Source organism: Ursus arctos, unplaced genomic scaffold, assembly GCF_023065955.2.
Source record: "Ursus arctos isolate Adak ecotype North America unplaced genomic scaffold, UrsArc2.0 scaffold_5, whole genome shotgun sequence".
Classification (NCBI taxonomy): Eukaryota; Metazoa; Chordata; class Mammalia; order Carnivora; family Ursidae; genus Ursus; species Ursus arctos.
The window spans coordinates 32265730-32290746 of record NW_026623067.1 but is presented as its reverse complement, the minus strand read 5'-3'; the positions used below and the strand labels follow the sequence as shown (position 1 = coordinate 32290746).

The 25017-nt window shown below is 47.9% G+C and overlaps 1 protein-coding gene across 1 annotated transcript in view; it reads left to right on the top strand.

Annotated features, from left to right (window-relative positions):
- The window catches only part of CUNH5orf15 (chromosome unknown C5orf15 homolog), a 60614-nt gene extending 36005 nt beyond the window's left edge, over positions 1-24609 (top strand). Inside the window, exons 2-3 of the mRNA XM_057307049.1 lie at positions 16988-17102; positions 23221-24609. Of these exons, the coding sequence (XP_057163032.1) occupies positions 16988-17102; positions 23221-23257 (152 nt within the window). The 3' untranslated portion in view covers positions 23258-24609. The remainder of the gene's footprint in view (positions 1-16987; positions 17103-23220) is intronic.
- Positions 24610-25017: the final 408 nt, after the last annotated feature.

Below are 25017 nucleotides of genomic sequence, written 5' to 3'. Positions count from 1 at the left end.
ACTATCTGGCAAGACTCAGGTAGTCTCTTCCTATACATGTATAACCTAGCTGTCAGCTACAGATTTGCAAGGGACCCCTCCATTGATCTATTGGGCTCCATATTTGCATAGCTCTCTTCTCTCCAAAGCCCTAACTCTCAGATTATAGCTGCATTAGCTGCTCTAAACTGTGACCCCTGCCTCCTCATCTTACTGGTACTGCCATGCTCTCTTTGGACTATAGCTCTATGAAACACAATTGGGAAATTGTCCTCAATCAGAGAGATGGGTGGCTGAGTGATTGTGCAGCTGACCTTATGAGTTTTCCTTCTCTCAGGGATCAGTCTTACACTGCTTGCTGTCCCTGCCTGAATAATTGTCATATATATATTCCAGTTTTATAGTTGTTTATGGTGAGAGGGCTAGAGTGCTATTAGCTACTCTATCATAGTTACAGGCAGAAGTTTTCCTCTTTCTTGATGAAGTGGATTATGTGTTGTCAAAGCAGTTGAGACAGGTGACAGGCAGAACCAATTACTTTCTCTGACCCCTTGCCTTTGTCAGGTCTCTATGAACAATAGGGCAATCACTTGTTAGGCTCTTCAAGTACACAGATATGATGTCTTACACTCCCAATATCCTTAGCATACTCCAAATGAAGGGACTTATACTACATGAGCCCTGATGGCAAGATTCTCTTGGATCCGGGAAGTCATTCACTCTACCGTTGCTGACAAATACTGTGTTCATTTCTCATTAAAAATGCAGTCCTGCCTATATTGCCCTTTTGTAGCAAGAAAGTTAAGGTTGTCCTATAGCTTGGTTGAAGGTGGATGGGACCATAACACTTTCAAAGGTCTCTTTGGCTTCTTTGCTGCTGTGATACATGGACCAGACTCCTGGCCTTGAGCCTGCAGGCAGAAAGCCATGTAGTAAAGTATATTCCAGCAGAGGAGGACACACAAGGGATGTCTTTCAGCCCATTAAAAAGGAGGCACAGCCAAGTCAAACACCAAAACAGAGAAGTTACTCTGAGACATGCTCCATCTACAAAGGAACATGAAACTTGGCACCTCAGCCAGCGCCAGGAACCCACAGGCAACTCATTCACTGAAGAGGCATTTAATGATTGCCTTTACTGAGCCAGGCCCTGCACTGGGTTCTGTCTATACAGGATGAGCGGGAGGTTCATCAGGGACAAGATGCCAGAGTTGCCTTCTGGGGTCAAATCTTGGTTCCAAGGAAAATTGAGGGAAAAAATTGCACTGAGGTAATCTTTTCCATATTTCTATTTGAATAAAAGAACATACAAGCTGAATTTATTTTCTGGAAAGGGACCCAGAGATTTCATTTTGGAGGCTGAAGTGCTGTTTTGAGGGGGACCTCTGACCTTATCTAACCTACACGTACACTCTTAGAATAGGCCCTCTCAAGATCCTATACCTGGGGTGTGTTTCCATGGCTGAACAATGAATAGGATCTGGCCTTTCTGGAACACTGAGGATTCTCTCTTTTTCCAAGAAGTAGATGTCCAAACCTGAGGTGGCTCACCCTGCGTTGTAGGATTAGGTGTGGACCTTTGCACTCCTTCCCTGGGTTACTCCTGGGACTGGGCCCTTGCTTCTTGCCTCCTGGCACCTTCAGTTTGTGGGTGAGTTTCTGGTAGGCAGAAAAAGGAAATTTCTATTTTCGTTACCATGAACCTCCCTCTTAAGTAGGGACACTGCTGGCCAGGGTGAACATTTGCAGATCTGTATGTTCTTTGGATAAGTGAACCCACCACCCTCAGGTAAAGTCTTGGTGTTTTCTTGGAAAATTCAGTTGAAGGGAGGTCTCTGCGGGACCTAATGGTCCCAAAACTCCAGAGACTTCCAGGGTTTCCAAAGGTGATTTCTGGGCTTTCTTTTTGTTAGGTAAAACCTATTTCTAGGTTTACAAATGTATCTCTGACTTTTTTCTTAGTCACGTTCTTGTGAGCCCTCTGGCTTGGGGACCTGGAGTCATAGAATAAAGGAAGGCAGGCAGGGCTGTCTTGCCTACTGGGTATCATTTTGGGGTTCTCGTGGCCACATTGGTAGATGAAGCCTCCAGTTCCAGACCATGTGCTTCCACAGTGCCCTTGACCATTCCTTGTCCCAGTTTCCCCATCCTCTCTCTCTGCCCCTCCCCCCAGGTTCCCCAGCCCTTTCTACCTTTATCCACTGTTGCTGGCATGACGACGATGCTCACCTATACAGTGCCCTTCCATGGGCAGTCATAGATTTCTGAGGAAACAGTTTGTTTTTTGGAGGCTGAGGAATATCTATGACCTGATGGTCAGAATTAATTGCGATGGAAATTTATTGATTTAAAAATAAAACAAGATACCTTAGAAGAGGTGCTCCCAGTAGAAACATGTGGACTGTGTGGTAGGCTGTGTTTTGTGGTTGGAATGGGATTGTTGAATCGGAAGGCTGGAGCCTGCCCTCAGAAGCAGAGGAAACTGAGTCACCCTCATTAAAGGCTGGCAGAAACTTGACCTGGGAAATGGAATCCAGGCTTAGAAAAGGTGCTTGGGATTCTCTAGGAATGTCCCAGGAGGCAAGGGGAAGATGGAGAAAGGGGAATTCACAATTTCTTTTGACTCAAGTAAAAAGCAACAACTAACCTCCCCAAAGAGTCACACTTCCCCCCTCCGTCCCATGAATGAATGAATGAATGAATGAATGAATGAATAGGGAAAATATATGAGATGTGAGCCAGGATTGGCCAAATGTATCCAAAGCATTCTTTTTTTTTTTTTTAATAATGATTTTTTATTATATTATGTTAGTCACCATACAGTATATCCCCGGTTTTCGATGTAAGGCTCGATGATTCATTAGTTGTGTATAACACCCAGTGCACCATGCAATATGTGCCCTCCTTACTACCCATCACCGGTCTATCCCATTCTCCCACCCCCCTCCCCTCTGTAGCCCTCAGTTTGTTTCTCATAGTCCATAGTCTCTCATGTTTCATTCCCCCTTCTGATTACCCCCCCTTTCTTTATCCCTTTCTTCCCCTACTGATCATTCTAGTTCTTATGTTCCATAGATGAGAGAAATCATATGATAGTTGTCTTTCTCTGCTTGACTTATTTCACTAAGCATTATCTCCTCCAGTGCCGTCCATGTTGTAGCAAATGTTGAGAACTCATTCTTTCTGATTGCTGAGTAATATTCCATTGTATATATGGACCACAACTTCTTTTTTTTTTTTTTTTTTTTTAAAGATTTTATTTATTTATTCGACAGAGAGAGAGACAGCCAGCGAGAGAGGGAACACAAGCAGGGGAAGTGGGAGAGGAAGAAGCAGGCTCATAGCGGAGGAGCCTGATGTGGGGCTCGATCCCGGATCGCCAGGATCACGCCCTGAGCCGAAGGCAGACGCTTAACCGCTGTGCCACCCAGGCGCCCCTGGACCACAACTTCTTAATCCAGTCATCTGTTGCAGGGCATCTCGGCTCCTTCCATGATTTAGCTATTGTGGACATTGCTGCTATGAACATTGGGGTGCATATGGCCCTTCTCTTCACTACGTCTGTATCTTTGGGGTAAACACCCAGTAGTGCAATGGCTGGATCATAGGGTAGTTCAATTTTTAACTTTTTAAGGGACCTCCACACGGTTTTCCAGAGTGGCTGTACCAACTTGCACTCCCACCAACAATGTAGGAGGGATCCCCTTTCTCCACATCCTCTCCAACAATTGTTGTTTCTTGCCTTGTCTATTTTTGCCATTCTAACTGGCGTAAGGTGGTATCTCAGTGTGGTTTTGATTTGAATTTCCTTGATGGCTAATGATTTTGAACATTTTTTCATGTGTCTGTTAGCCATTTGTATGTCTTCATTGGAAAAGTGTCTGTTCATATCTTCTGCCCATTTTTTGATTTGTTTATTTGTTTCTCGTGTATTGAGTTTGAGAAGTTCTTTGTAGATCTTGGATACCAGTCCTTTATCTGTAGTGTCATTTGCAAATATATTCTCCCATTCCGTGGGCTGCCTCTTAGTTTTTCTGACTGTTTCCTTGGATGTGCAGAAACTTTTAATCTTGATGAAGTCCCATAAATTCATTTTATCTTTTGTTTCTCTTGCCTTTGGGGATGTGTCATGAAAAAGGTTGCTTTGGCTGATGTCGTAGAGGTTGCTGCCTATGTTCTCCTCTAGAATTTTGATGGATTCCTGTCTCACATCGAGGTCTTTCATCCATTTGGAGTTTATTTTTGTGTATGGTGTGAGATAGTGGTCAAGTTTCATTCTTTTGCATGTAGCTGTCCAATTTTCCCAGCACCATTTATTGAAGAGACTGTCTTTTTCCCACCGGATGTTTTTTCCTGCTTTATCAAATATTAGTTGCCCAAAGAGCTGAGGGTCCATTTCTGGGCTCTCTATTCTGTTCCATTGGTCTATGTGTCTGTTTTTGTGCCAGTACCATGCTGTCTTTGTGATCACAGCTTTGTAGTACAGCTCGAAATCCGGCATTGTGATGCCCCCAGCTTTGTTTTTCCTTTTCAACAGTTCCTTGGAGATTCGGGGTCTTTTCTGGTTCCATACAAATTTAAGGACTATTTGTTCCAGTTCTTTGAAAAACGTTCTCGGTATTTTGATCGGGATAGCATTGAAAGTGTAGATTGCTCTGGGTAGCATGGACATTTTAACTATGTTAATTCTTCCGATCCATGAGCATGGAATATCTTTCCATCTTTTTATGTCTTCCTCAATGTCTTTTAAGAGTGATTTATAGTTTCTAGAATAAAGGTCCTTTATGTCTCTGGTTAAGTTAATTCCAAGGTAACGTATGGTTTTTGGTGCTATTGTAAATGGGATGGATTCCCTGATTTCTCTTTCTTCGTTCTCGTTATTCGTGTACAGAAATGCAACTGATTTCTGAGCATTGATTTTGTATCCCGCCACGTTACTGAATTGCTCTATAACTTCTAATAGTTTGGGAGTGGCTTCTTTTGGGTTTTCCATATAGAGTATCATGTCGTCTGCGAAGAGAGACATTTTGACTTCTTCTTTGCCGATTTGAATACCTTTGATCCCTTTTTGTTGTCTGATTGCTGTTGCAAGGACTTCTAGTACTATGTTGAATAATAGTGGCGAGAGTGGGCATCCTTGTTGTGTTCCTGATCTTAAGGGAAAGGCTTCCAGCTTTTCCCCATTGAGAATAATATTTGCAGTAGGCTTTTCATAGATGGCTTTTATGAGATTGAGAAATGTACCTTCTATTCCTACACTCTGAAGGGTTTTAATCAGGAAAGGATGCTGTATTTTGTCAAATGCTTTTTCGGCATCGATTGAGAGGATCATATGGTTCTTGAGTCTTTTCTTGTTGATATGATGTATCACGCTGATTGATTTGCGAATATTGAACCACGCTTGCATCCCAGGTATGAATCCCACTTGATCGTGGTGGATAATCCTTTTAATGAACTGTTGGATTCTATTAGCAAGTATCTTGTTGAGGATTTTGGCGTCCATATTCATTAGGGAAATCGGTCTGTAATTCTCCTTTTTGAGGGGGTCTTTGCCTGGTTTGGGGATCAAGGTAATATTGGCCTCATAGAATGAGTTTGGTAGCTTTCCTTCTGTTTCTATTTTTTGAAATAGCTTAAGGAGAATAGGTATTATTTCTTCTTTGAATGTTTGGTAGAATTCCCCAGGAAAACCGTCCGGGCCTGGAGTTTTGTTATTTGGAAGGTTGTTTATCACTGACTCAATTTCTTCATAATTAATTGGCCTGTTTAAGAAATCAATTTCTTCCTTTTTCAATCTTGGTAGTTTATAGGTTTCCAGGAAGGATTCCATCTCTTCCAGATTGCTTAGTTTATTGGCATATAGCTGTTGATAAAAATTTCTAATAATCCTTCCAATTTCAATGGTGTTCGTCGTGACCTCTCCTTTTTCATTCATAATTTTAATAATCTGGGTCCTTTCTCTTTTCTTTTGGATAAGTGTTGCCAGTGGTCTGTCAATTTTATTGATTCTCTCCAAGAACCAGCTTCTAGTCCTGTTGATCTGCTCTACTGTACTTCTGGTTTCTGCTTGATTGATTTCAGCTTTAATTTTGGTCAACTGCTTCCTTGTGCGTGGATTAGGCCTGTCCCTCTGTTGCTGTTCCAGCTTCTTGAGGTGAGAATATAAAAACTGCATTTTAGATTTTTCTATTCTTTTGAGTGAGGCTTGGATGGCTATGTATTTCCCCCTTAGGACTGCCTTTGCAGTATCCCATAGGTTTTGGACTGTTGTATTTTCATTCTCATTGGTCTCCATAAATTGTTTAATTTGATTTTTGATTTCCTGGTTTATCGAGTCATTCCTGAGCAGGATGGTTCTTAGTCTCCAAGTGTTTGAGTTTCTTCCAAATTTTTCCTTGTGGTTGAGTTCCAATTTCAGAGCGTTGTGGTCTGAGAATATGCAGGGGATAATTTCAATCTTTTGGTATCGGCTGAGACCTGTTTTGTGTCCCAGAACATGGTCTATTCTTGAAAATGTTCCATGGGCATTAGAATAGAATGAGTATTCTTTGGTTCTGGGGTGTAGTGTTCTATATATATCTAAGAGGTCCAACTCGTCGAGTATGGCATTCAAAGCCTTTGATTCTTTGCTTAGTTTTTGCCAGGGTGTTCTGTCTATTTCTGAGAGTGGAGTGTTGAGGTCCCCTACTATTAATGTATTTTTATCTATATGTCTCTTTATTCTGGTTAAGAGTTGGCTTGTGTATCTTGCTGCTCCCCTGTTGGGGGCATATATATTTATAATTGTCATATCCACTTGTTGAATACTTCCTTTAAGAATAATATAGTGCCCTTCTGCATCTCTAACTATAGTCTGTAGTTTAAAATCCAATTTATCTGATATGAGAATTGCTACCCCAGCTTTCTTTTGAGGTCCATTTGCGTGAAAGATGGTACTCCATCCCCTTACTCTCAGTCTGAATGCATCTTTGGGTTTGAAATGAGTCTCTTGTAGACAGCAAATGGATGGGTCATTTCTTTTTATCCAATCTGCAACCCTGTGGCGTTTGAAGCAAGAATTTAAACCATTAATGTTCAGGCTGAGTACTGAGAGATATGCTTTTAATTCTGCCATGTTGTCAGTAAAGTCTTTGTTTGTATTGGCTGTGACTTTCTGTTTTGTATCACTCTTGGGGCCTTTTTACTTTTATAGAACCCCCCGTAATACCTCCTGTAGGGCTGGTTTCGTGGTTACGAAATTGGCTAGTGACTGTCGATTCTGAAATGTCTTTATTTCTCCATCAATTCTGAATGACAGCCTTGCTGGATAAAGGATCCTTGGCTGCATGTTTTTCTCTGAAAGAGCTTTAAAAATGCTCCCCCAACCCTTTCTCTCATTCCAGGTCTGTGTAGACAGGTCTGATGTAATTCTGATGCCTTTGCCTTGGTACGTGAGAAATTTCTTTGCCCTGGCCGCTTTCAATACTGTATCCTTGGATCTCATATTTGCGAATTGCACTATGACGTGACGTGGTGTAGGTCTGTCATGGTTGAGCTTGGGAGGGGTCCTCTCTGCCTCTTGGACACGAATTTTTGTTTCCCTTGCTAGATTAGGGAAGTTTTCAGCTACAATTTGTTCAAATATCTCTTCTAGACCTCTGTTTTTCTCCACCCCCTCGGGGATGCCGATGATTCTAACATTGGATCGTTTCGTTGAGTCAGTAATCTCCCGTAGCCAACATTCGTGGGCGTGGATTTTTTTAAGACCATCTTCTATTTTTATTTTTTCCTCTATTAACCCATCCTCCAATTCACTAACCCTTTCCTCCGCTTCCGTGACCCTGGCCGTCAGAGCCTCTAGTTTTGCCTGCATTTGGCTCATAGAATTTTTAATTTCTGTCAAATTCGCTCTCATTTCCGCCCTTAGGGATTCTATATTCTCAGTAATATTTTCCTGAATACTTTTTTCAAGTCTACTCATTATCTTGACCATTGTTACTCTGAATTCCATTTCTGATAATTTGGTTACATCCATATCCGTTACTTCTGTGGCAGAGGCCACTGACTCACTGTCTTTTCTTTGCTGGGGGGGGCTTCTCCTTCTTGTCATTCTGATGAAGAGAGGTTGCGGGGTTTCCAGAGCCCAAAATTATTGACTGGGTCCCAGGCCGTGCCCCTTGTTTTATAGGGATCTTAGAGATGTGGGCTTCTTCTTTAAAGATTTTATTTATTTACTTATCTGAGAGAGGGAGACAGACAGTCAGCAAGAACGAAACAGAAGCAGGGGAGTGAGAGAGGAAGAAGCAGGCTCCCAGCGGAGGAGCCCGATGAAGGACTCCTTTCCGGAACGCCGGGATCACGCCCTAAGCCGAAGACAGGCGCTCAATGACGGCGCCACCCAGGCGCCTCCGGTTGTGGGCTTCTTGATTTTTCAGCCTGCCTTCTGTGTTCTGGGGGAGGGGCCTGCCGCGCCGATACTCAGGCAACCCTGTTTGGTTAGAGTCTCCGTGTCCCCTGCGAGGGAGGATGGGGATGGGCACTCTCTGAGCCGGTATTTCCAGGCTTTTGTTCTCTGGCGGCTTTCCCTGGCGGCCGGCTATGCCTCTTCTGAGGGTCAGAGCAGCAGAGGCTGCATTGTCGCAGAACAGAGGGATTGCGGCCCGTTCTCCACTGATGTTCTGGCCACTTTAACTCTATTACTGTTGGTGCTGCTCAACCCTGCAGCGTCCCGGGATGTGCGCCCCACACCCGGCGTCCCTGCCCTCACTTCCAGGGCCGGCGCGTCTCTGTCCTTTGTGTTTCTAATGCCGCCAGCCACCGGCCGCCCCGTGCGCTCCCGGGTCTCCCGGTCTCAGTCTATGCCCGGTGAGCACACCTCGATTCCGGAGTTTCGTGAGAAGCCTGGTGTCGCGCGCACCTGGTTCAGGGTCTCAGTCTGCTGTTTCGCGGGTGCCGACCGCGAGTCCGCCCGCTCCCCCGTGCAGGTGGCCCGCCAGCCGCCAGCCGCCCCGTGCGCGCTCCGGGAGTTCCCGGTCTCAGTCTGGATCCCGTGAGCACACCGGGATTCCGGTGTTCCGGGAGATGCCTGGTGGCACGCGTTTACGGCTCACCGTTCTCAGTCCGCTCTCTCGTGGGTGCCCTCTGTGAGTCCGCCCGCTCCCCCGTGCAGGTGGCTGCCGCTTCCCGGAGCCCAAACGCGGCGGCTCCCTCCCCCTTCCGTTTATCTTCCGATATCCGTGCACGGTTTACAGCTCCCCTCTTCGTACTTCAATACTCAGCGCTGGAGATGTTCATTTGTAGAGATCCAGATGCATCATCCTGCGTCTCAGGCTGATTCCGTGGTTATTTAGGCTGGTCTGGTACCTATCCAGCTCGACTCAGGGGACCGGCTGAAAAAGGGGTCCCCTACTCCTCCGCCATCTTAACTCTCTATCCAAAGCATTCTGATAGGCCACACATTGAGGAAAGTGTTTTCATGATGCATAAACCACTCTAAGCCCTAATGAGTCTGATTCCTCCCTTCTGGCTCTCCTGGCATAGTGAGAGGAGGCTTTCATGTAATTGGCCCTTGAAACATTATTACAATCACTTTGTGGCCTCCTTCAGCTTGTTTTTAATTACAAGGTCTATTGCATTGTTAAATTATTAACTCTGACAATTACTTATCTTGGCATTTTCTTATCTTGATGAAAATGAAAACAGCAAGGTCATGTTAGCTCACTTGAGGTTTTGGTTGGCTACAAGCTTACATTAAGCTGGGTTGGCTCAGCAAATGTTTGCAGTGTGGGGATGGGGTGCGTTTGCGTAGTCTGTTAGCGGAACCTGGGCTGAGAAGACTCGGTCCCCGTAGGTGCTTTTTCTGGGGCGGCAGGGCCAGGCCTTCTGTGAAAGTGAGAGGTGCTTTTGTAGGTAACTGGGGCTCTGGGCGTCTTCTGCCCCTCTAACTTTGAAGATGGGCCCTGTGCGCAGGGATCACACTTGAAGAAGCTATCCTTTCTCTGAGAGACAGCTGGAGGCAGAGTCAGGAAGCAGAGGGCGTCTTTCTGCCTCTCCCGATGCGTCCCAGCTCTGCTCTGGCCATCATCCCCTTTTGGCTTCTCTTAAGTCCCTCTCACCTAGGGTTCTGTTAGACCTCTTCTTCCGTGACCCCTGTCAGCTCACATGACCTGCAGGTGCTCTCTGTGTAACAGGGGCAACAACGACAGCAACTAAAGGACAGTGATGATAACAGTAACATTTAGTGAGTGCTTGCTGTGTACCTGGTGTCTTGCCCACTGTAGGCTCTTGGCAAACTTCTGCAAGTGCTGGCCAAGGGCTCATTGTCATGCTGCCTTCTGTCCAGCAGGGGGTAGTGTGACCACACTATAAAGGAGGCTCTCCCCCGGTTCTTAGGAAAAGTTAAACTTCAGAGCTTCTGCTGGTGCTGGAAGAATGCTTCTGACTCTGGCAGGGGGTCCAAGGCTCCCTCAGACAACAGGGCGAAGTGATGCACAGCTATCATTTCCACCTGTCTCCCTGGCTGGGGCACTTGGGGTCTGTCAGTCTTAACCTCAAGTCATTCTGTGTTCTATCTCCAGTTTCCACTGATTCCATGGAGGGCAAAGGGCATGAGCTTGGAGAAACAGCTTTGGCCTCAGCAGGTAATGCTGATTCCATGGCAGGTCCTTGACCCCTTGCTTCCTTGGAGATACACAGATGATTCCCAGACCAGACAGCCACTTGGTAGGAATTAGAGATCGGGGGTGCACCGATGCCCAGATATGTTATATACTTTAGTGGATGGCACCGCAGTTGAAAGACTAGTTGGCCATTTGGGATAGTTGCTTCAGTAGGTAAATCCCTAGGCTGTCTAGAGCTTCTTAGGCAGAAGCCCTGTGACAAAGTCCTGTCTTCTCCATAGCCTGGGAGCCAGTTGTAACCATGGTATCATTCCCAGATGGGAAGGGGTGAGACGACTGTGGGATGTCGCTGAGTCAGCTCTGACCTCTCCTGCTCACGGAGGGCCAAGGTAAGAAGGGGAGGCATGAGCTGCTCTCACTCTCGGCAGTTTCTGTTGACCCAGCTCTCTCTGTAGTCTTTGGCTTTGGGGAACAAGCAAGAGCTTCCCAGTAATGACTCCAGAGACATTTCTGACAACAGCTCAGGATTCTGAAGACTGACTTTTTACTTGAGGAAGAGTTTTCGGTGTCTGTGCCCAGGAAGGATGGGCTAGGAGATCTCCCTGGTCGACTTCTGTGAGGCTTCAGATACTGGGTCCCTCCACACAGCCCACATCTGAGGCTGTAGCTCTGAAGGACTTATGGATTGATGGGGCTGCCCCATCTCTGGGATGCAGAAATGCTTTTGGTTAGGATGTTCAAAGCGGCCCCAAGTTATCTTTGTAGCTTCTCCAAATTCCACTTCTATTCTCTAGGCCCCTGTGAAAAGAAAATGCTATCAGACTGCTAACTCCCCCCTCCACCCCCACCCCGGCCATGCCAGCTATCCGCCTACTGGTAGCCAGCAGGAAGAGAGCAGTCAGAGAGTGTGCCAGCTGTCAAATGTCTGCACGGCCAAGGCAATGCCCACATTCTGGGCCTTTGCTCCCCACCACCAGGCCTCACCCCAAACTGGCCTTCCCTGTACAAAGTTCTCAAGTTTGAGGAAGCCGTGTGTCTGTGTGTATGCTCAGCCCAAGTCCATTTTGAGAGATTTGCCTTTCACTGCCCGAGTTGCAGCTGAGGAGGACATGTGCCCTGATTCCTGACCTGGTAGATGGATTGGGGCCATTTGTATACTCTGGTTTAAAATAATAATGATAATAATAATAATAAACAACAGAAGCAGTAATGATGATGATGATGTCTGGCAGTTCTGAGCACTTTAACACTAGCTACCTGCTTTACATGGATTACCCACTCTACTTTTCATGGGAACCCTAGGATGTACCTGCTATATGTATAGTATATATAGTATATTACATATACTATATATAATATTATATATATGTCACGTGTATATATAATGTCTATATAATATATAATACATTATGTACATATAATCTATATATAATGCCTCCATTATATAAGGTGGAACCTGAAACATGGAGAGTTTTACTGGAAGGTCTTTCAGGGAGAAAGTCGCTGAGCCAAGAGCTGGGGAAGAGGCTGAGAGGGGGCTGGCTGAGGAGCAGGAGACAAACTTCAGCTCTCTCTCCACCCCAGCTGCTTACACCCACCTGAGGTGGAGCCACATGGGGCTCGGTAATTATAGTACGGCCTAGATCCAGTGGCCAGAAGCCAAGCTTCCATCCCCACAAGGGAGAGCCATGGTCTCTCACGCAGTTTCCCAGACCTAAGCCAGTTCACATTACCAGAAACCACATGGTTGAAGGGGGTTCTTGGTCCTACTGAGGAACAATCCGCAACAATGCCGTACATATTTAAATGTATACTGTAAACATGGTCCTTCCCCCGTGGGTCCACCACCATTTACTAGGGTGAATGTAGACGAAGGAACTGTATAGTCCTTTTTGGGGCTACTTGACACTGAATCTTACTTTTTACTAATTCCCGGGGACTCCAAATGCCACTGTAGTCTACCAAAGGAAAGGTTAATGGTGGTCAGGTGATAAATGGAGTTTTGAACAAACTTCATTTCACATTGGGTCCATGACCTAACTCTGTGATATTTCCTTAGTTTCTCAATGTATAATGGGCATAGACACACTGTGCAAATGGCAGAATCATCACATTAGCTCCCTGACTTGTGAAGTGAGAACTATTATGAACTCTGCCCTTCCTGCAAGGATAGTAAGCCAAAAACAATGCTGCATTCTTGACAGGGGTGGGGGGTAGGGGGAGGATGTCAGAGATTAGTGTGGAAAGGTCTTGAAAGGTGTAGAGGTAGTGGTTTCCATCACATACCCACTTAGCTCATCTATTTGGCCTGTGCAGAAAGATGGTAGGTCTTAGAAACTTACTATGGGTCATCACGGACCTAAATGAGTTGGTGATTCTAAATATAGCTACTTTTCTAGTTGTCGTAACTTTATCGGCACAAGTCAACACAACTCCCGGCACCTGATATGCAAGTTTTCAAACTGACAAATAGTTGTGCTTTTATGCGTCAGATACTCTGTTGACGGGGGTCCTTGGTGGTGTTGTCTCAGACATGCTACAGGCTGTAAGGATCTCGATGGTCTTCACGGGCCACAGAACATCGCACGGACCCGCTACATTGATGAGAGCCTGCTGACTGGACCAATAAGCAGGAAGTCGCATCTTAGAAGGCTTAGAGACACATACAAGCCAGAGGATGAGAGACTAAACCCATGAAAGTTCTCTGAAGTGTTTTGGAGTCTAGTGGTTTGGAGAATATGGGGATATTCCTTCCAAAGTGAAAGAAAAGTTGCTCCATCTTGCATCCCTTACCTTCAAAGAGGCGGAATGCTTTGGGGCCTTTTTTGATTTTGGAAGCAACATGTACTACATTTTAGGATGCTGCTCTGACCTATGTATTAATTTATAAGGCTTGAAGTTTTGCCTTGAGCCCAAAGAGGACTCTGCAGGAGGTGCAGGCGGCAGTACAAGATGCTCTGACACGGAGCTTTAAGACTCAGCAGGTCAAAGGATACTCGAGGTGTATCGAGGTGTGGAGACTCTACTAAGCCCCAGTGGGAGAATCAGGGTTTTGAAGAAAAGCTGTGCTTGCTTTTTTTTTTTAAGTAGGCTCCACACGCAGGGTGGAGCCCAATGTGGGGCTCAAACTCATGACCCTGAGATCAAAACCTGAGCTAAGATCAAGAGTCAGATGCTTAACTGACTGAGCCACCCAGGTGCCCCCAAAGCTATGCTTTTTTATGCAAATAACTATTCTCCACTTGAGAAACAGTTCCTGGCTTCCTAGATAGACTAGCCTCCAGAATGGGCCACCTGAGCGACTCATCATGTGTTGGGAATTATGTGGCTTCCTCACCCCTGGGGGGGCTTGCACAGCAGCAATCCCTCAAGTCAGGGTTCTCCCTCCAAAGAATTAGAGAGTACAAGTAAGTTGCATGAATAAGTGAGACACGAGTACCACTGTTACTGCATTCCCTCCTTTTCCTCAATCCACACTTCTGGCCAAATGGTAAGTTTCTTAGAACTTACTGTTGACGGAAGGAAAAAAAAATCAGGCTCAGTTTACAGAGGGCTCTGGAGGCTATGCTGGCACATTCTAGAAGAGGATTGCTACAGCAGAAACGAATAAGGAATATTTCTGAAAGAGAGTGTTGAAGAGAAATCCTCTAGGAGGTCAGAACTTAAGAACAACCCATGGGGGCCCACTTTTTCTGGACTCACAGGTGGCCAGAAGTGTGAATTTACTCTAATTCATGGGCAATGGCTAATCATTTGGCAGGGTGATCAGGGACTTGGAAAGAACAGGATCAGAAATTGGTGGCAGTTTGGATAAGAGGTAAATGCATAGATCTCTCAGGAAGGGCAGAGCGCATGAAGATTTTTGTGTCTTGTGAATGCTTACCAAATTGCACTTACTGTAAGGAGGCTTTCAGTAATCAGGTGGACATGGTGACACGTTCTGTAGAGGTAGTCAACCTCTTTCCCCAGTGGTCCCAGTGTTTGCTCAATGGGCCCATGGAAAAGAGCCTACAGTGGCAGGAATGGAGACTACATATGGACTCCAAACCTGGACTTCTCCAAGGCTGATCTGGTTATCACCACTGCTGCTAATGGCTTAAACTGCCTGCAACAGAGACCAATGCTGAGCCCCTGCTAAGGCATCAGTCCTTGGAATATTTGACTCCTTCCATCATGGTGGGAACAGCGATTGGTTCTCTCTGGAACGGACATGTATTCTGCAAATGGACTTGCCTTCCCTGCCTTCTGTCAGCACCACCATTCATGGATTCTGGAATGCCTCATTCGCATTAAGGTACTCCTCTGACATTGCTTCCCAGTAAGGAACTCATTTCACTGTATAAGAAGCACGCAATGGGTACATGCCCATGGAATTCACTGGTCTTATCATGTGCCCCATTGTCCCGAAGTAGCTGGCCTGATAATAGGTCGAAGCATGGGAAATTGCCACTGTTCAATTGTTTTTGACTTATAAAATTGGCAATTTCAATGATTCAACCCAATGTGACAGTGGAATGGCCTTTTGAATATTCATGTACGGCACCAATTGGGAGACAACATCCTGAAAGAACGGGAGTCGATCTTATTGGGTGCAGTATGCAGTTTGAATCAAGGACCGATCCTGGTGCCAGAAGACAGGGATCTGGGAATTCAGAGAGTGAAGGTGGGAGCAGCGCCTTTCACTACTCTACCCAATAATCCACTGAAATGATTTTTGCCTCATGGCCCTGCAACTTTGAGCTCAGCTTGATTTCCAAGGGAGGAATGCTTCCACCAGGAAATAAAACGACGACACCGTGGAACTGGAAGCTGGGACTGCCACCTGGCCACTTTGGGCTTCTCATGACACTGAGCCAACAGGTGAAGAAAGAGTTTACTGTACTGGTTGGGAGGATGGATCCCAATAACCAATAAATTCATTGTTATACTTAAGTCAGTTCAAGTTGGTTTTCTGTCCTTTGTGACAAAGGTATACCATAGGAGCTCAATAAGTACTCCATTACAAATTAGTTTCTATTCTGTCTCTTTGGGTTGCTCCATAGTTGGGCCACAGGAGAGCTTATGGAACTTTTTCTTTTTCTCTCAGTGGAAGTCTCCTTTCTTGACCTTGAAAGGCATGTGGGGTGACAGCACCCCCAGGACAAAGCAGCAGAGAAGGAAACCAAACTTCTGGTTGTCATTTAAAACATGAAAAATGAGGAAAATGTGGCAATTTCACAAATAGCAATTTGTGTTTCTTTCCTCTCCCACAGCACTCTGCGAGGCATCCGGATGCTTCTGCAGTATAGAGTTTGGAGTTACTTCTTCACCTTATACTTTTGACAAGCCAGAGCTTGAGGTCTGAGTCAGGGCTCTAAAGGAAGTTGACATTTCCCCCCTCTTCGCCTTGTTACAATGTCCAGTGATGCCTGTTTCATGGGCCAGAAATGATGTCCCGTGTGTCCACATCAGGGCTTTGAGAATCTTATCCGTTGGTACAACTTTTACTCAAAATTAACGTGTTCCATGGTTAAGGGGATGAATAAACTCATTAAGGGAGCTCGCCGATGTCCTCATTGTCACCTAACAGCGTTTGTTGTGTGTGTGCTTAGAATAATGTCTTTCCTGCCAGCCAAATGGGAAAATGCTCTAATGTCTTTCCCTGAATTTGGCCTGCCACTGTTGTAAATTACCTTGCTTAATGGACTTTGGGATTCTGTTATCTATTTGGAAACTTCTGAGCTCCTGGAGAACCAAATCAAGTGCGTTAGTCCCCAGGAAGGAAAGGCAGGCTTAGAAGATTTACAACTCCGTGAACATCATTATTGATGTCTGTTGTGTTTTGCAAACAACTTTCCTGTGGAATAAGTGCTTATGATGAGGCCGCAGGCACTTTTCTTTTTTTTTTGATAAGTCACCCTGAAATAATGACTACCAGGGCCCATAAATCCCCTCTGGAAATCAACAGGCCAGGAAGGTATCCAGCAAAGATCCCCCCCCCACCTCCACTACAGCTGTGTGTGGCAACCGTCCATTCATTTACCAAGGGCAGCTAATGCGATTACCACCACCACCACCACCGCAGCCTGTGGCTAGAGAGAGCACTTTACAGCTGATGGAGCTGTTCATAGGCCTCGTCTCGCCTCGTGAGATGTGGGAGCTGAGGTCCGGAGAGGCCAGCCGAGAGTGAGGGCAGGAGGCAGGGTGGAACCTGGGCCTCCTGACTTGCTCTGGCTGTCTTTGCTGTTTACACAGGGGTGGTGAAGTTCATGTGTCCGCTCAGCTGGGCCATGGGTGTCCAGATCTCGGGTCAAGCATTATTCTGGGTTTCCGTGAGGGTATGTTTAGGTAGGAGGGACGTTTGAATCGGTAGACTGAGTAAAGCAGAATGCCCTCCCTAATGTCGATGGGCCTCATCCAATCCATTGCAGGACTGATTGGAACAAAGCCCGGCCTTCCTGTGAGTAAGAGAATTCTCCTGCCTGATGACCTTCGAACTGGGACATCGGTTCTACGGATTTTGGATTTGCCAGACTCCATACTCATGTAAGCCAATTCCTTATCATAAACCGCTCTCTCTCTCTCTATGTAATCTATATCTGTATCTTCTATTGCTTCGGCTTCTCTGGAGAATTCTAATACAACTACTTCCTCCTCGTGTAGTGATACAACATGCCTCGACTGCTGGTCCCTCAGCTGGGGACATAGGCCTGAGCTTGGGATACAAAAAGGCTAAAAGTGGTTGTGAGAGTAAAGGTTTAAAAAATTGTTTTTAATTGTGATAAAATGCATATAACACAAAATTTTACCATCTTGATGATTTTTAAGTATACAGTTCAGTCCTGTTAAGTATATTCACATTGTTGTATAAAGATGGGACTAGATAGGACTTGTTACCACTCGAAGGTGAGATCATCCTTACAGTGAGAAATGACCCCAAAAGTTATGGATTTGCCCAAGATGGCTCTAAGTGACAGGAAAGGAGAGCCCGTAGAGTGTGTTTGCAGGCAGGAGTGAGAGAAACATTAAAAACAAAGCTGCTGCCTATTTGTCTCTGTGGAGCAGAGGCCTTTCTTTAAGCCAGGAACAGAGCCAGCTGCGGAGAGCTGTGGTAGCATCAAGGGGAGGAGGGGGCAGAAACGAAAGGGAAGATGGAGGCAGGGGGCATCTGAGCCAAATGCGGAAGGGTGGTGGGATTTGAACACTTGGAGATGGGCGGGGATGAGGGGTCTTGAGGCAGAGAACAGTGTGACTGAAGGCCAGTCTCAGCACGTGCACCTGTTTCCCTGCAGTCAAGATGCTGGTCCTGTGTCCTTGGGCCACGTCCTCCTTGGTGACTGTCCACGTTCCCACCAGCCTCTGCGGCCCCATCCTGGGCCTCTAGAGGCTCTAGCGTTCTGGAGGAGTGCCACACCCACCCCCCAACTCCCCCTGAGATTCTCATCCACGCCTGAGAAGCAGCATTTTATAAATAGCCGTGTTGACAAAACTTAAATATAGCACCCCTGGGAGCTTAATTACCCAGCGGCAGAACTGTAAGAAAGTACCATCTGGGGTGTGACTAGCGGTGCCAGCAATGCAGGGAGGGGCAGAGGGTCTGAAGTGTGACCAGCCAGCCCTGCCCCCAGGTCCTCTGCCCCCCACATCCAGAGCATCTCCCCCAGGACTGGCCTGAAGGAGTGGGTGAGTGGGAATGTGCGAGGAGCAGGCCTACCTCGTTCCCTCTGATCTGATCAGAGAGACACCTTGGGGCTCTCTGTCTGACTGACTTCTTCTCAGAGACCATGAGAGGCCACAGTGGGGGCCGTTTGGGGAGCAGCCAGCTTCCAGGGATCAGGCCTGGGACCTGCCCAGAGGATTCACCTGAGCAGTTTAGTCCCGGGAAGTGGACTGCTTCTCAGGTTGCAGGGGGTGGGGGTGGGGGCGCCTGGCTCCAGCCTCTTCTCAGAGCCCTCCCTCCCTGTTGTGCTTCCCACACTGTGGCCACAGGTGCCTCCTTCGGGGGTCTCACGAGCAACAAGCCCAGGCTCCACACAGCGCCCCTCTCCCTGCCCAGAGCCCTCTCCTCTCCTCGCTCCCTCCATGTCCCAACCTAAATTCTTTCACTGCCCACTGCACCCCTGTGCTGGCTGAAGGCAGGGCCCCTGGTGCATGCTTGCAGGGTGCTATGTTTTTCCTGGGTATTTGCTCAGATTGCAGTAGTGGCTAAGTACTCCGTGTGCTCTCAGCTGAATGTTTGCCACCTTGGTGAGGAGGCAAGTTCCGTGCAGACAGGGCAGTGTGTGGCTTGCTCCTCCCCGGATCCCCAGCTCCTAGCACAGGGCATGGCACGCGGTGGGTGTGCAGTGAATGGAAGATAGGGTATCTAGCGGAGTTCACACTTCTCTAGAACCGGAAGCGTCCGCACCCCAATGGCGTGCAGATAGACCTCTCTCTGCCTCCCTGGACACATCTGGCCACCTCACCAGCTGAGTCCCGTGGAAGTAAACGGAAGGGCCAGCGGGAGCTCACTGAGGCCAGCAAGTGCTGAGGACACAGATCTGGGAGTGCCGGGGTGAGGTCTTGGCCAGCAAGGGGGTGGGGTGGCAGTAGGGACAGTGGAAGCACCATTGGCTCATGCCACTGTGTCCTGTCACCCAAGTGGTCTGGAGGGGCCGGGGGGACCACCCTATCCTTACAAGGCAGGCTGTGTGTGTGTGTGTGTGTGTGTGTGTGTGTGTGTGTGTGTGTGTGGCGGGGGGAGAGGGGAGGTGAGCCCTCCTGGGGAGGGGCACCCATGCAGTGTAGGCTGTCCAGGCTTCAGGAGGGAATGTGTGAAGCTTCAGGGTGTGTCAGGAGATGCAGAGGTGAGGCCACAGGGAAGATGCAGAGATGGACTTCAGTTCTTACACGTGGAGTCTTTCCGGATGAGGCCAGGCTTTGCTGACCACCCTGGCAACACGATGACATAGTAGATCGTCTGCTAGAGAGCTAGGAATCTGGCACCCCTGGGCCACCCATGAACCAGCAACTACCAGGGGCAAAGAAGATGATTAGCCAGCAGGGAACAGTGGGTCCCCCCACGGCCAGAGATCTCCACAGCTTACAGGGCTCCAGTGGCGGAGAGGAGGAGGGCGGTAGGGAGACGGACACCTGGGAGAGGTGCCTTGACCTCACGGTCACCGGGACAGGCCCCAGTCAGGCACATGTGGCCCCAGCGCCGCTCCCAGCGAGGCAGGGCCCAGCCTGGTGCCAGGGCAGGGAGCCCTCTGGCCTAAGACTCACATTCACCATTACCTCTTCACATTTAGACTTAGGGATTATTCCAAGCGAGGTTTTAATGTTCAAAGCAGTTATTTGTTAAATGTAAACATTTAAAACATGCCAGTGGTTTTATGGCTCTATCTTGGCGTGTCTTTGACCTTTCATTTACCACAGGCCTAGGAAAGTGGAAGTCATCTAGACCGACCTGCTGGCCTTGGGCAGCTTGGCTAAGCAGGCCTTTCTCAGAGCCAGGGCCCTGACTGGGGGAGCCCCAGGCCCGGTCCTGCCCTGCACACAGTTGTTTGGCATCTCCCGTCTTGGGTATAGCTCTATCCAGGCCCCCAGCCTTCCTCTTGAGAGAATCCAGGGTGTTTTCATTGCCTCTTATTCACCCCATTGGTGAGGGATGGGTTCCCGCCCTAGGGTGATGGCTGCACACGCAACATCTGACCCTGGACAGCCATTTCTCAGTCATACAGACACAAAGCCTGGGGAAGGAGGACACAGCACACCGCACAGAGCCACGTGGGGGTTGCATGTGAGAACAGGGGACACAACCGGGGTTTGCGGGAGGCAGGCTTTATAATATCAAGAGAATGAGGTGGCCTCTGGCTCCCATGGGAGGATGTGATTGTCTTGTATGTAATATTAGGCCTGAACTCTAGCTCCTGCCTTGAGTGCACAGTGAGGGACACAGGCCAAGACTGAACAGAGAGCAATGTGTTCGGGGAGCTCAGTGGGAGCCTGGGAGGGCTCATGGGAGGCTGCCTGGGCCCAGGAGGTCGCCTGGGAGTTCACCCAGGAAGACAAATGGAAGTTCCCCTCTTGCTGGCATGTTCCCGTGGGTACTTCTTGAAGCTGCCCCTGCTGTGTTTAAACCACATCAAACTTATTCCTAGTAGAGGATGGCCCCGTTTTTCTGGCCTGACAGAGAACACATATGTTGGGGTGTTCTTGGGTCAGGGGTCCCAAGGCTAGGAGGTCAGCCATGAGGAGGGCGGCTGACCCTGGTAGGTACAGGCTCCGGCTCCTGAGAGGCAGGAAGCCCCCGGAGTGTCCTCTGCACCCCCTCTGCTTCTCCCACCTGAAACTCTCAATGCAGTCTCACAGGATGGCCTTGGGGAGGCCAGCGGCCAGATGGAGGGATGCGGCCCCAGGGTCACACATTCCATGTGTCCATGGTCAGGACTGTTGTCTCCACATTCAACTCTGACACATCAGCTCCTCCCAGTGTGCCCCTCGCTCTAGCAGCCTCTGTACACCCCACTGCAGGCTTCCCCGCTCGTTCATGCCCTCTGCCAGATGCAAAGACTCACCCCTGCTTTCTGGAATGCACGCTAAGACTCTCCTGCCATCCGCAGACCTTTTGCCATCCAGAGCCACTGGAGCATCATCCCTGCAGTGGCTCATTGTGCCTATTATATCCTCCTCAGTTGTGTTTAAAAACACATGATGCAGTTTCTACTCTCACGGAAAAACTTGGAGCACTTTCTCTAAACCTGAGAAGGGGCTGGTGGTTTGGTTGTCAGGCTTCTCAAGCAATAGAGACCAGTGCCCCAGACCTAGGGGCTCCCTAAGAACTGGCAGGAACCCAGGGAGAATGTCTGGTTGGTTTAGCAGAAGTCCACCCTTGATGCCAAATTGGAATGACCAGGGAAGACCGAAGATGTTAGGATCCTGCCTGAATATTCTTTTTAAAAAAAGATTTTATTTGTTTATTTGTCAGAGAGAGAGAATGAGAGAGAGTACGTACACAAGCAGGGGGAGCAGCAGGCAGAGGGAGAAGCAGGCTTCCCACTGAGCAGGGAGCCCAAGGTGGGACTCGATCCCAGGACCCTGGGACCATGACCTGAGTCAAAGACAGACACTTAACTTACTGAGCCACCTAGGCGTCCAAAGAATAGCCTGTTCTGTTTTTATTTATTTAATTCTATTTCTTGTTTAAAATTTTTTTTCTATTGCATGGGCTGCTTTTTTAAAGATTTTATTTATTTTTATTTTAGAGAGAGGAAGAGACTGAGAGAGAGAGAGAGAAAGAGAGAGCATGAGCAGGGGAGGGAGGAGCAGAGGGAGAGAATCCCCAGCAGTCTCCACACTGAGCACAGAGCCTGACGTGGGGCTCAATCCGAGGACCCTGAGATCCTGACCTGAACCAAAACCAAGAGTTGGTCGCTCAACCGATTGAGCCTCCCAGGCACCCCTCTTCCTGAATATTCTGCTCTGTACAGGACCCAAGAATATTGCATGACTCTAGGAAGGGAAAGAGACCTTCCTAAAACCTAACAGATGCTAGGTTTCTTGTCAACTTTGGGGAGTGGCATGCTCATTTTAAAAAAAGTAATTGGTCTTAGAACATTTGGAAAATGTGGAAGAGCACAAAGACAGCCAGCCTTGCGCAGACCTGTACCACCCAGAGGTAAGCGTTGTTCATTTTGGTGTCTTTCCTCCCAGTGGTACTTCCTGCGCATTTAGATGTGGGTGGGTCCAGTTCCCAGGACGGGGATTCCATGGGGAGAATTTTGTTTGCTTCCTCTGATTTAACAGTCGCACGATACTCCGCTCTGTGGATCTGTAATCCCATAACCACTTCTTCTGTTTTGGGTTATCTAGGTTGTTTCTAGTTTTTTTTTTTTTTTTTTTTGCCATTATTAGTAATGCTGCAGTAAATATCCTGGCACGGGAATCTTTATGTATGCTGCTGATCCACTGATTTGTCAAGTGTCACCATGCAAAGACCCCTGCTTGGGATTAAAGAGGGGTCTCCTGACTGAGAGGTCTAAAGCCAGAGGCGCATGCCCATTCCTAGAAACCTTTCCCATAACTTTTTGTTGTTGTTGTTGTTGGCGGTCAAAAGGTTTCCCTTTATTGGGGCTGGAGTAGCAAGCAGGAATCCCTCTTGTCTGGCATTCCTAACCTCTTTTCATCCCACTTTACCCCACCTTCTTTTAGCTTACTAAACTGGAAGCTAGCTATGCCTAAACTAGACAGAACTCTGGAGATTTTGAAGGGAGAAGGGACAGGAGGCAGAAATGGGGAGTGAATGGAAAACCATTCAGGGAGCCTTTCCTAGCCTTCCCCCACAACCTTGGAAGGTAGACACTTTTCTTACCCCCCAGTTGACAGATGAGGAAACTGAGGCACAGAGGCCGATTAATTGCCCAAGGCCATAGAGTGAGTAGGTGGCATTGCTGGAACTTAAAAACAAGACAAACAAGGCACCCCCCTATCCAGCGATGTAGTGCAGAGAGGGGCTCCGGTTGAATGCAGATCAGATGGTCTCTGGGAGGCTGGCTCCTGCGCCCACCCGGCCCCGCCTGCTTCGTTTTCTCTGCTGTTTCACACACCCCGTCTTTCCGGTGGGTGTTCAGAATGCTCCCAATTCAGGACTGTTGCGCCTGACACTTCCTCTGCATTCGTTTAGCTCAAAGCTGCTGTCCACCTCCACCTACCACATCTGAAGCTGTGAGAAGGAAACTTGAAAATGCCACTAGAGCAGGAACGTCACGCTTTCCAGTGGGGGACCTGCTGTGACTCACTGCTGGGCTCTGAGCCTCTGGAAACATTCCTCTGGGCGAGGGGGTCACTGTGGCCAGAGGAGCTTTGGGAGCCCAAGGCCCCGCCCGAGCAACTTCCAGAAGCGAGGACACCCCAGACCTCCACGGCCTCCTCCACAGGTGCTCAGAGGAGAGAGATCCAGACTGCGGGCAGTGCTGACAAGTCCTCAGGGGCCATCCCACACCCTGGGCTCTCCCCAAACCCCAGGATCCTGCAAAGCTCCTGGGCCATCTTTCCAGAATGTTCTTTCCGCCAAAGACTGAGCTGCTGATGAAGAAAAAACAGTGTGCATGGGGAGTATTGTGGGTTGAATTGTGCTCCTCCCAAAGGGTATGTTCAAGTCCTAACCCCTGGTACTTCAGATATGATGTTATTTGGAAATAATCGGCAGATGGAAAGAGTTAAGATGAAGTAATACTGGATTCGGCTGAGCTCTAAAGCCAGAGACTGGTGTCCTTATAAGACAGCCACGTGAAGACACACACAGAAGATGTCCATGTGACAAGGGAGACAGAGGTTGGAGTGGTGTAGCCCTGAACAAGGAGTGCTGAATATTGCTGGAAACTAGGGTGGGGCGACAAAGGCTCCTCCCCTAGGAACTTTGGCTTGAGCATCGCCCTGCCAATACCTCAGTTTTGGGTGTCTAGACTCCAGAAGAGTGAGAGAATGAGTTCCTCTTGTGTTAAGCCACCCTGTTTGTGGTCATTGGTCATGGCAGCTCTAGGACAGAGGGTGAATTGGGGGTGCTGGCCGCCTGAGGCACTCCCATTCCTAGAAGCTGGGAAGGTGTCCATGAGAGAGGAAGGAAGTGTTTTTAGAGCATGGCGCCTGAGCTCGCCCTCTTGGCCACCTTGCTGTTCCCTCCTGGGGGTCTCCCGTCGCTGCAGATGTTCCGGCCCACCTGGGCGTGTAGTGCACAGCTGATGTCCAAGGACTGGGCTGGGAGAGGAGTTCGGTTTGTGATGGGATCAGTACTGAGACTGGACTTTGTATGTCCATCCCTGAGAGTAAAAAGAAACCTTAAAAGGTTTCTGACTAGAGGGGCGCCTGGGTGGCACAGCTGGTTGTGTCCGACTCTTGGTTTCGGTTCAGGTCGTGATCTCAGGGTCCTGATCTCAGGGTCGTGGGATTGAGCCCCGCCTTGAGCTCTCCTCTCAGCATGGAGTCTGCTTCAGACTCTTTCCCCTTCTCCCTCTGCCCCTCTGACCTCTCTCATGCTCTCTCTAAAATAAATAAATAAATCTGTAAAAAAAAAGTTTCTGGCTAGAATTTTAAGTGTGTTTATCAGTACAAGGGACTCTGTATCACTCTCTGCTGCCCCCACCCCCTACCTTTCTTTGTCTTTTAGCCAGAAAGTAAACGTAGTTACCTCAGGGTCACAGTTGAATGGGAGAATTACCTGATTCTCCTGTTTTGTTTTGTTTTTTTTTTTTTTTTTATCCTCCTGTTTTTTCTTCTCACTCTTTAGGGGAACTGCTGGCCAGGGAGGGAAGCCCTGGTTATTTGTACCAAGGGAAGCAAACCTGGGCTGAGACCAGCTTTGGCCAGAGTCAGTGTTCAAGTGGGGGCAGAACTTTCCTCTTCCTGAAGCCAACCATCAACTTGGGTGATGTGGCATAGGGTAAAAGTTCTCATCTTCCCCTTCCTTCTTTTGTGATTAGTC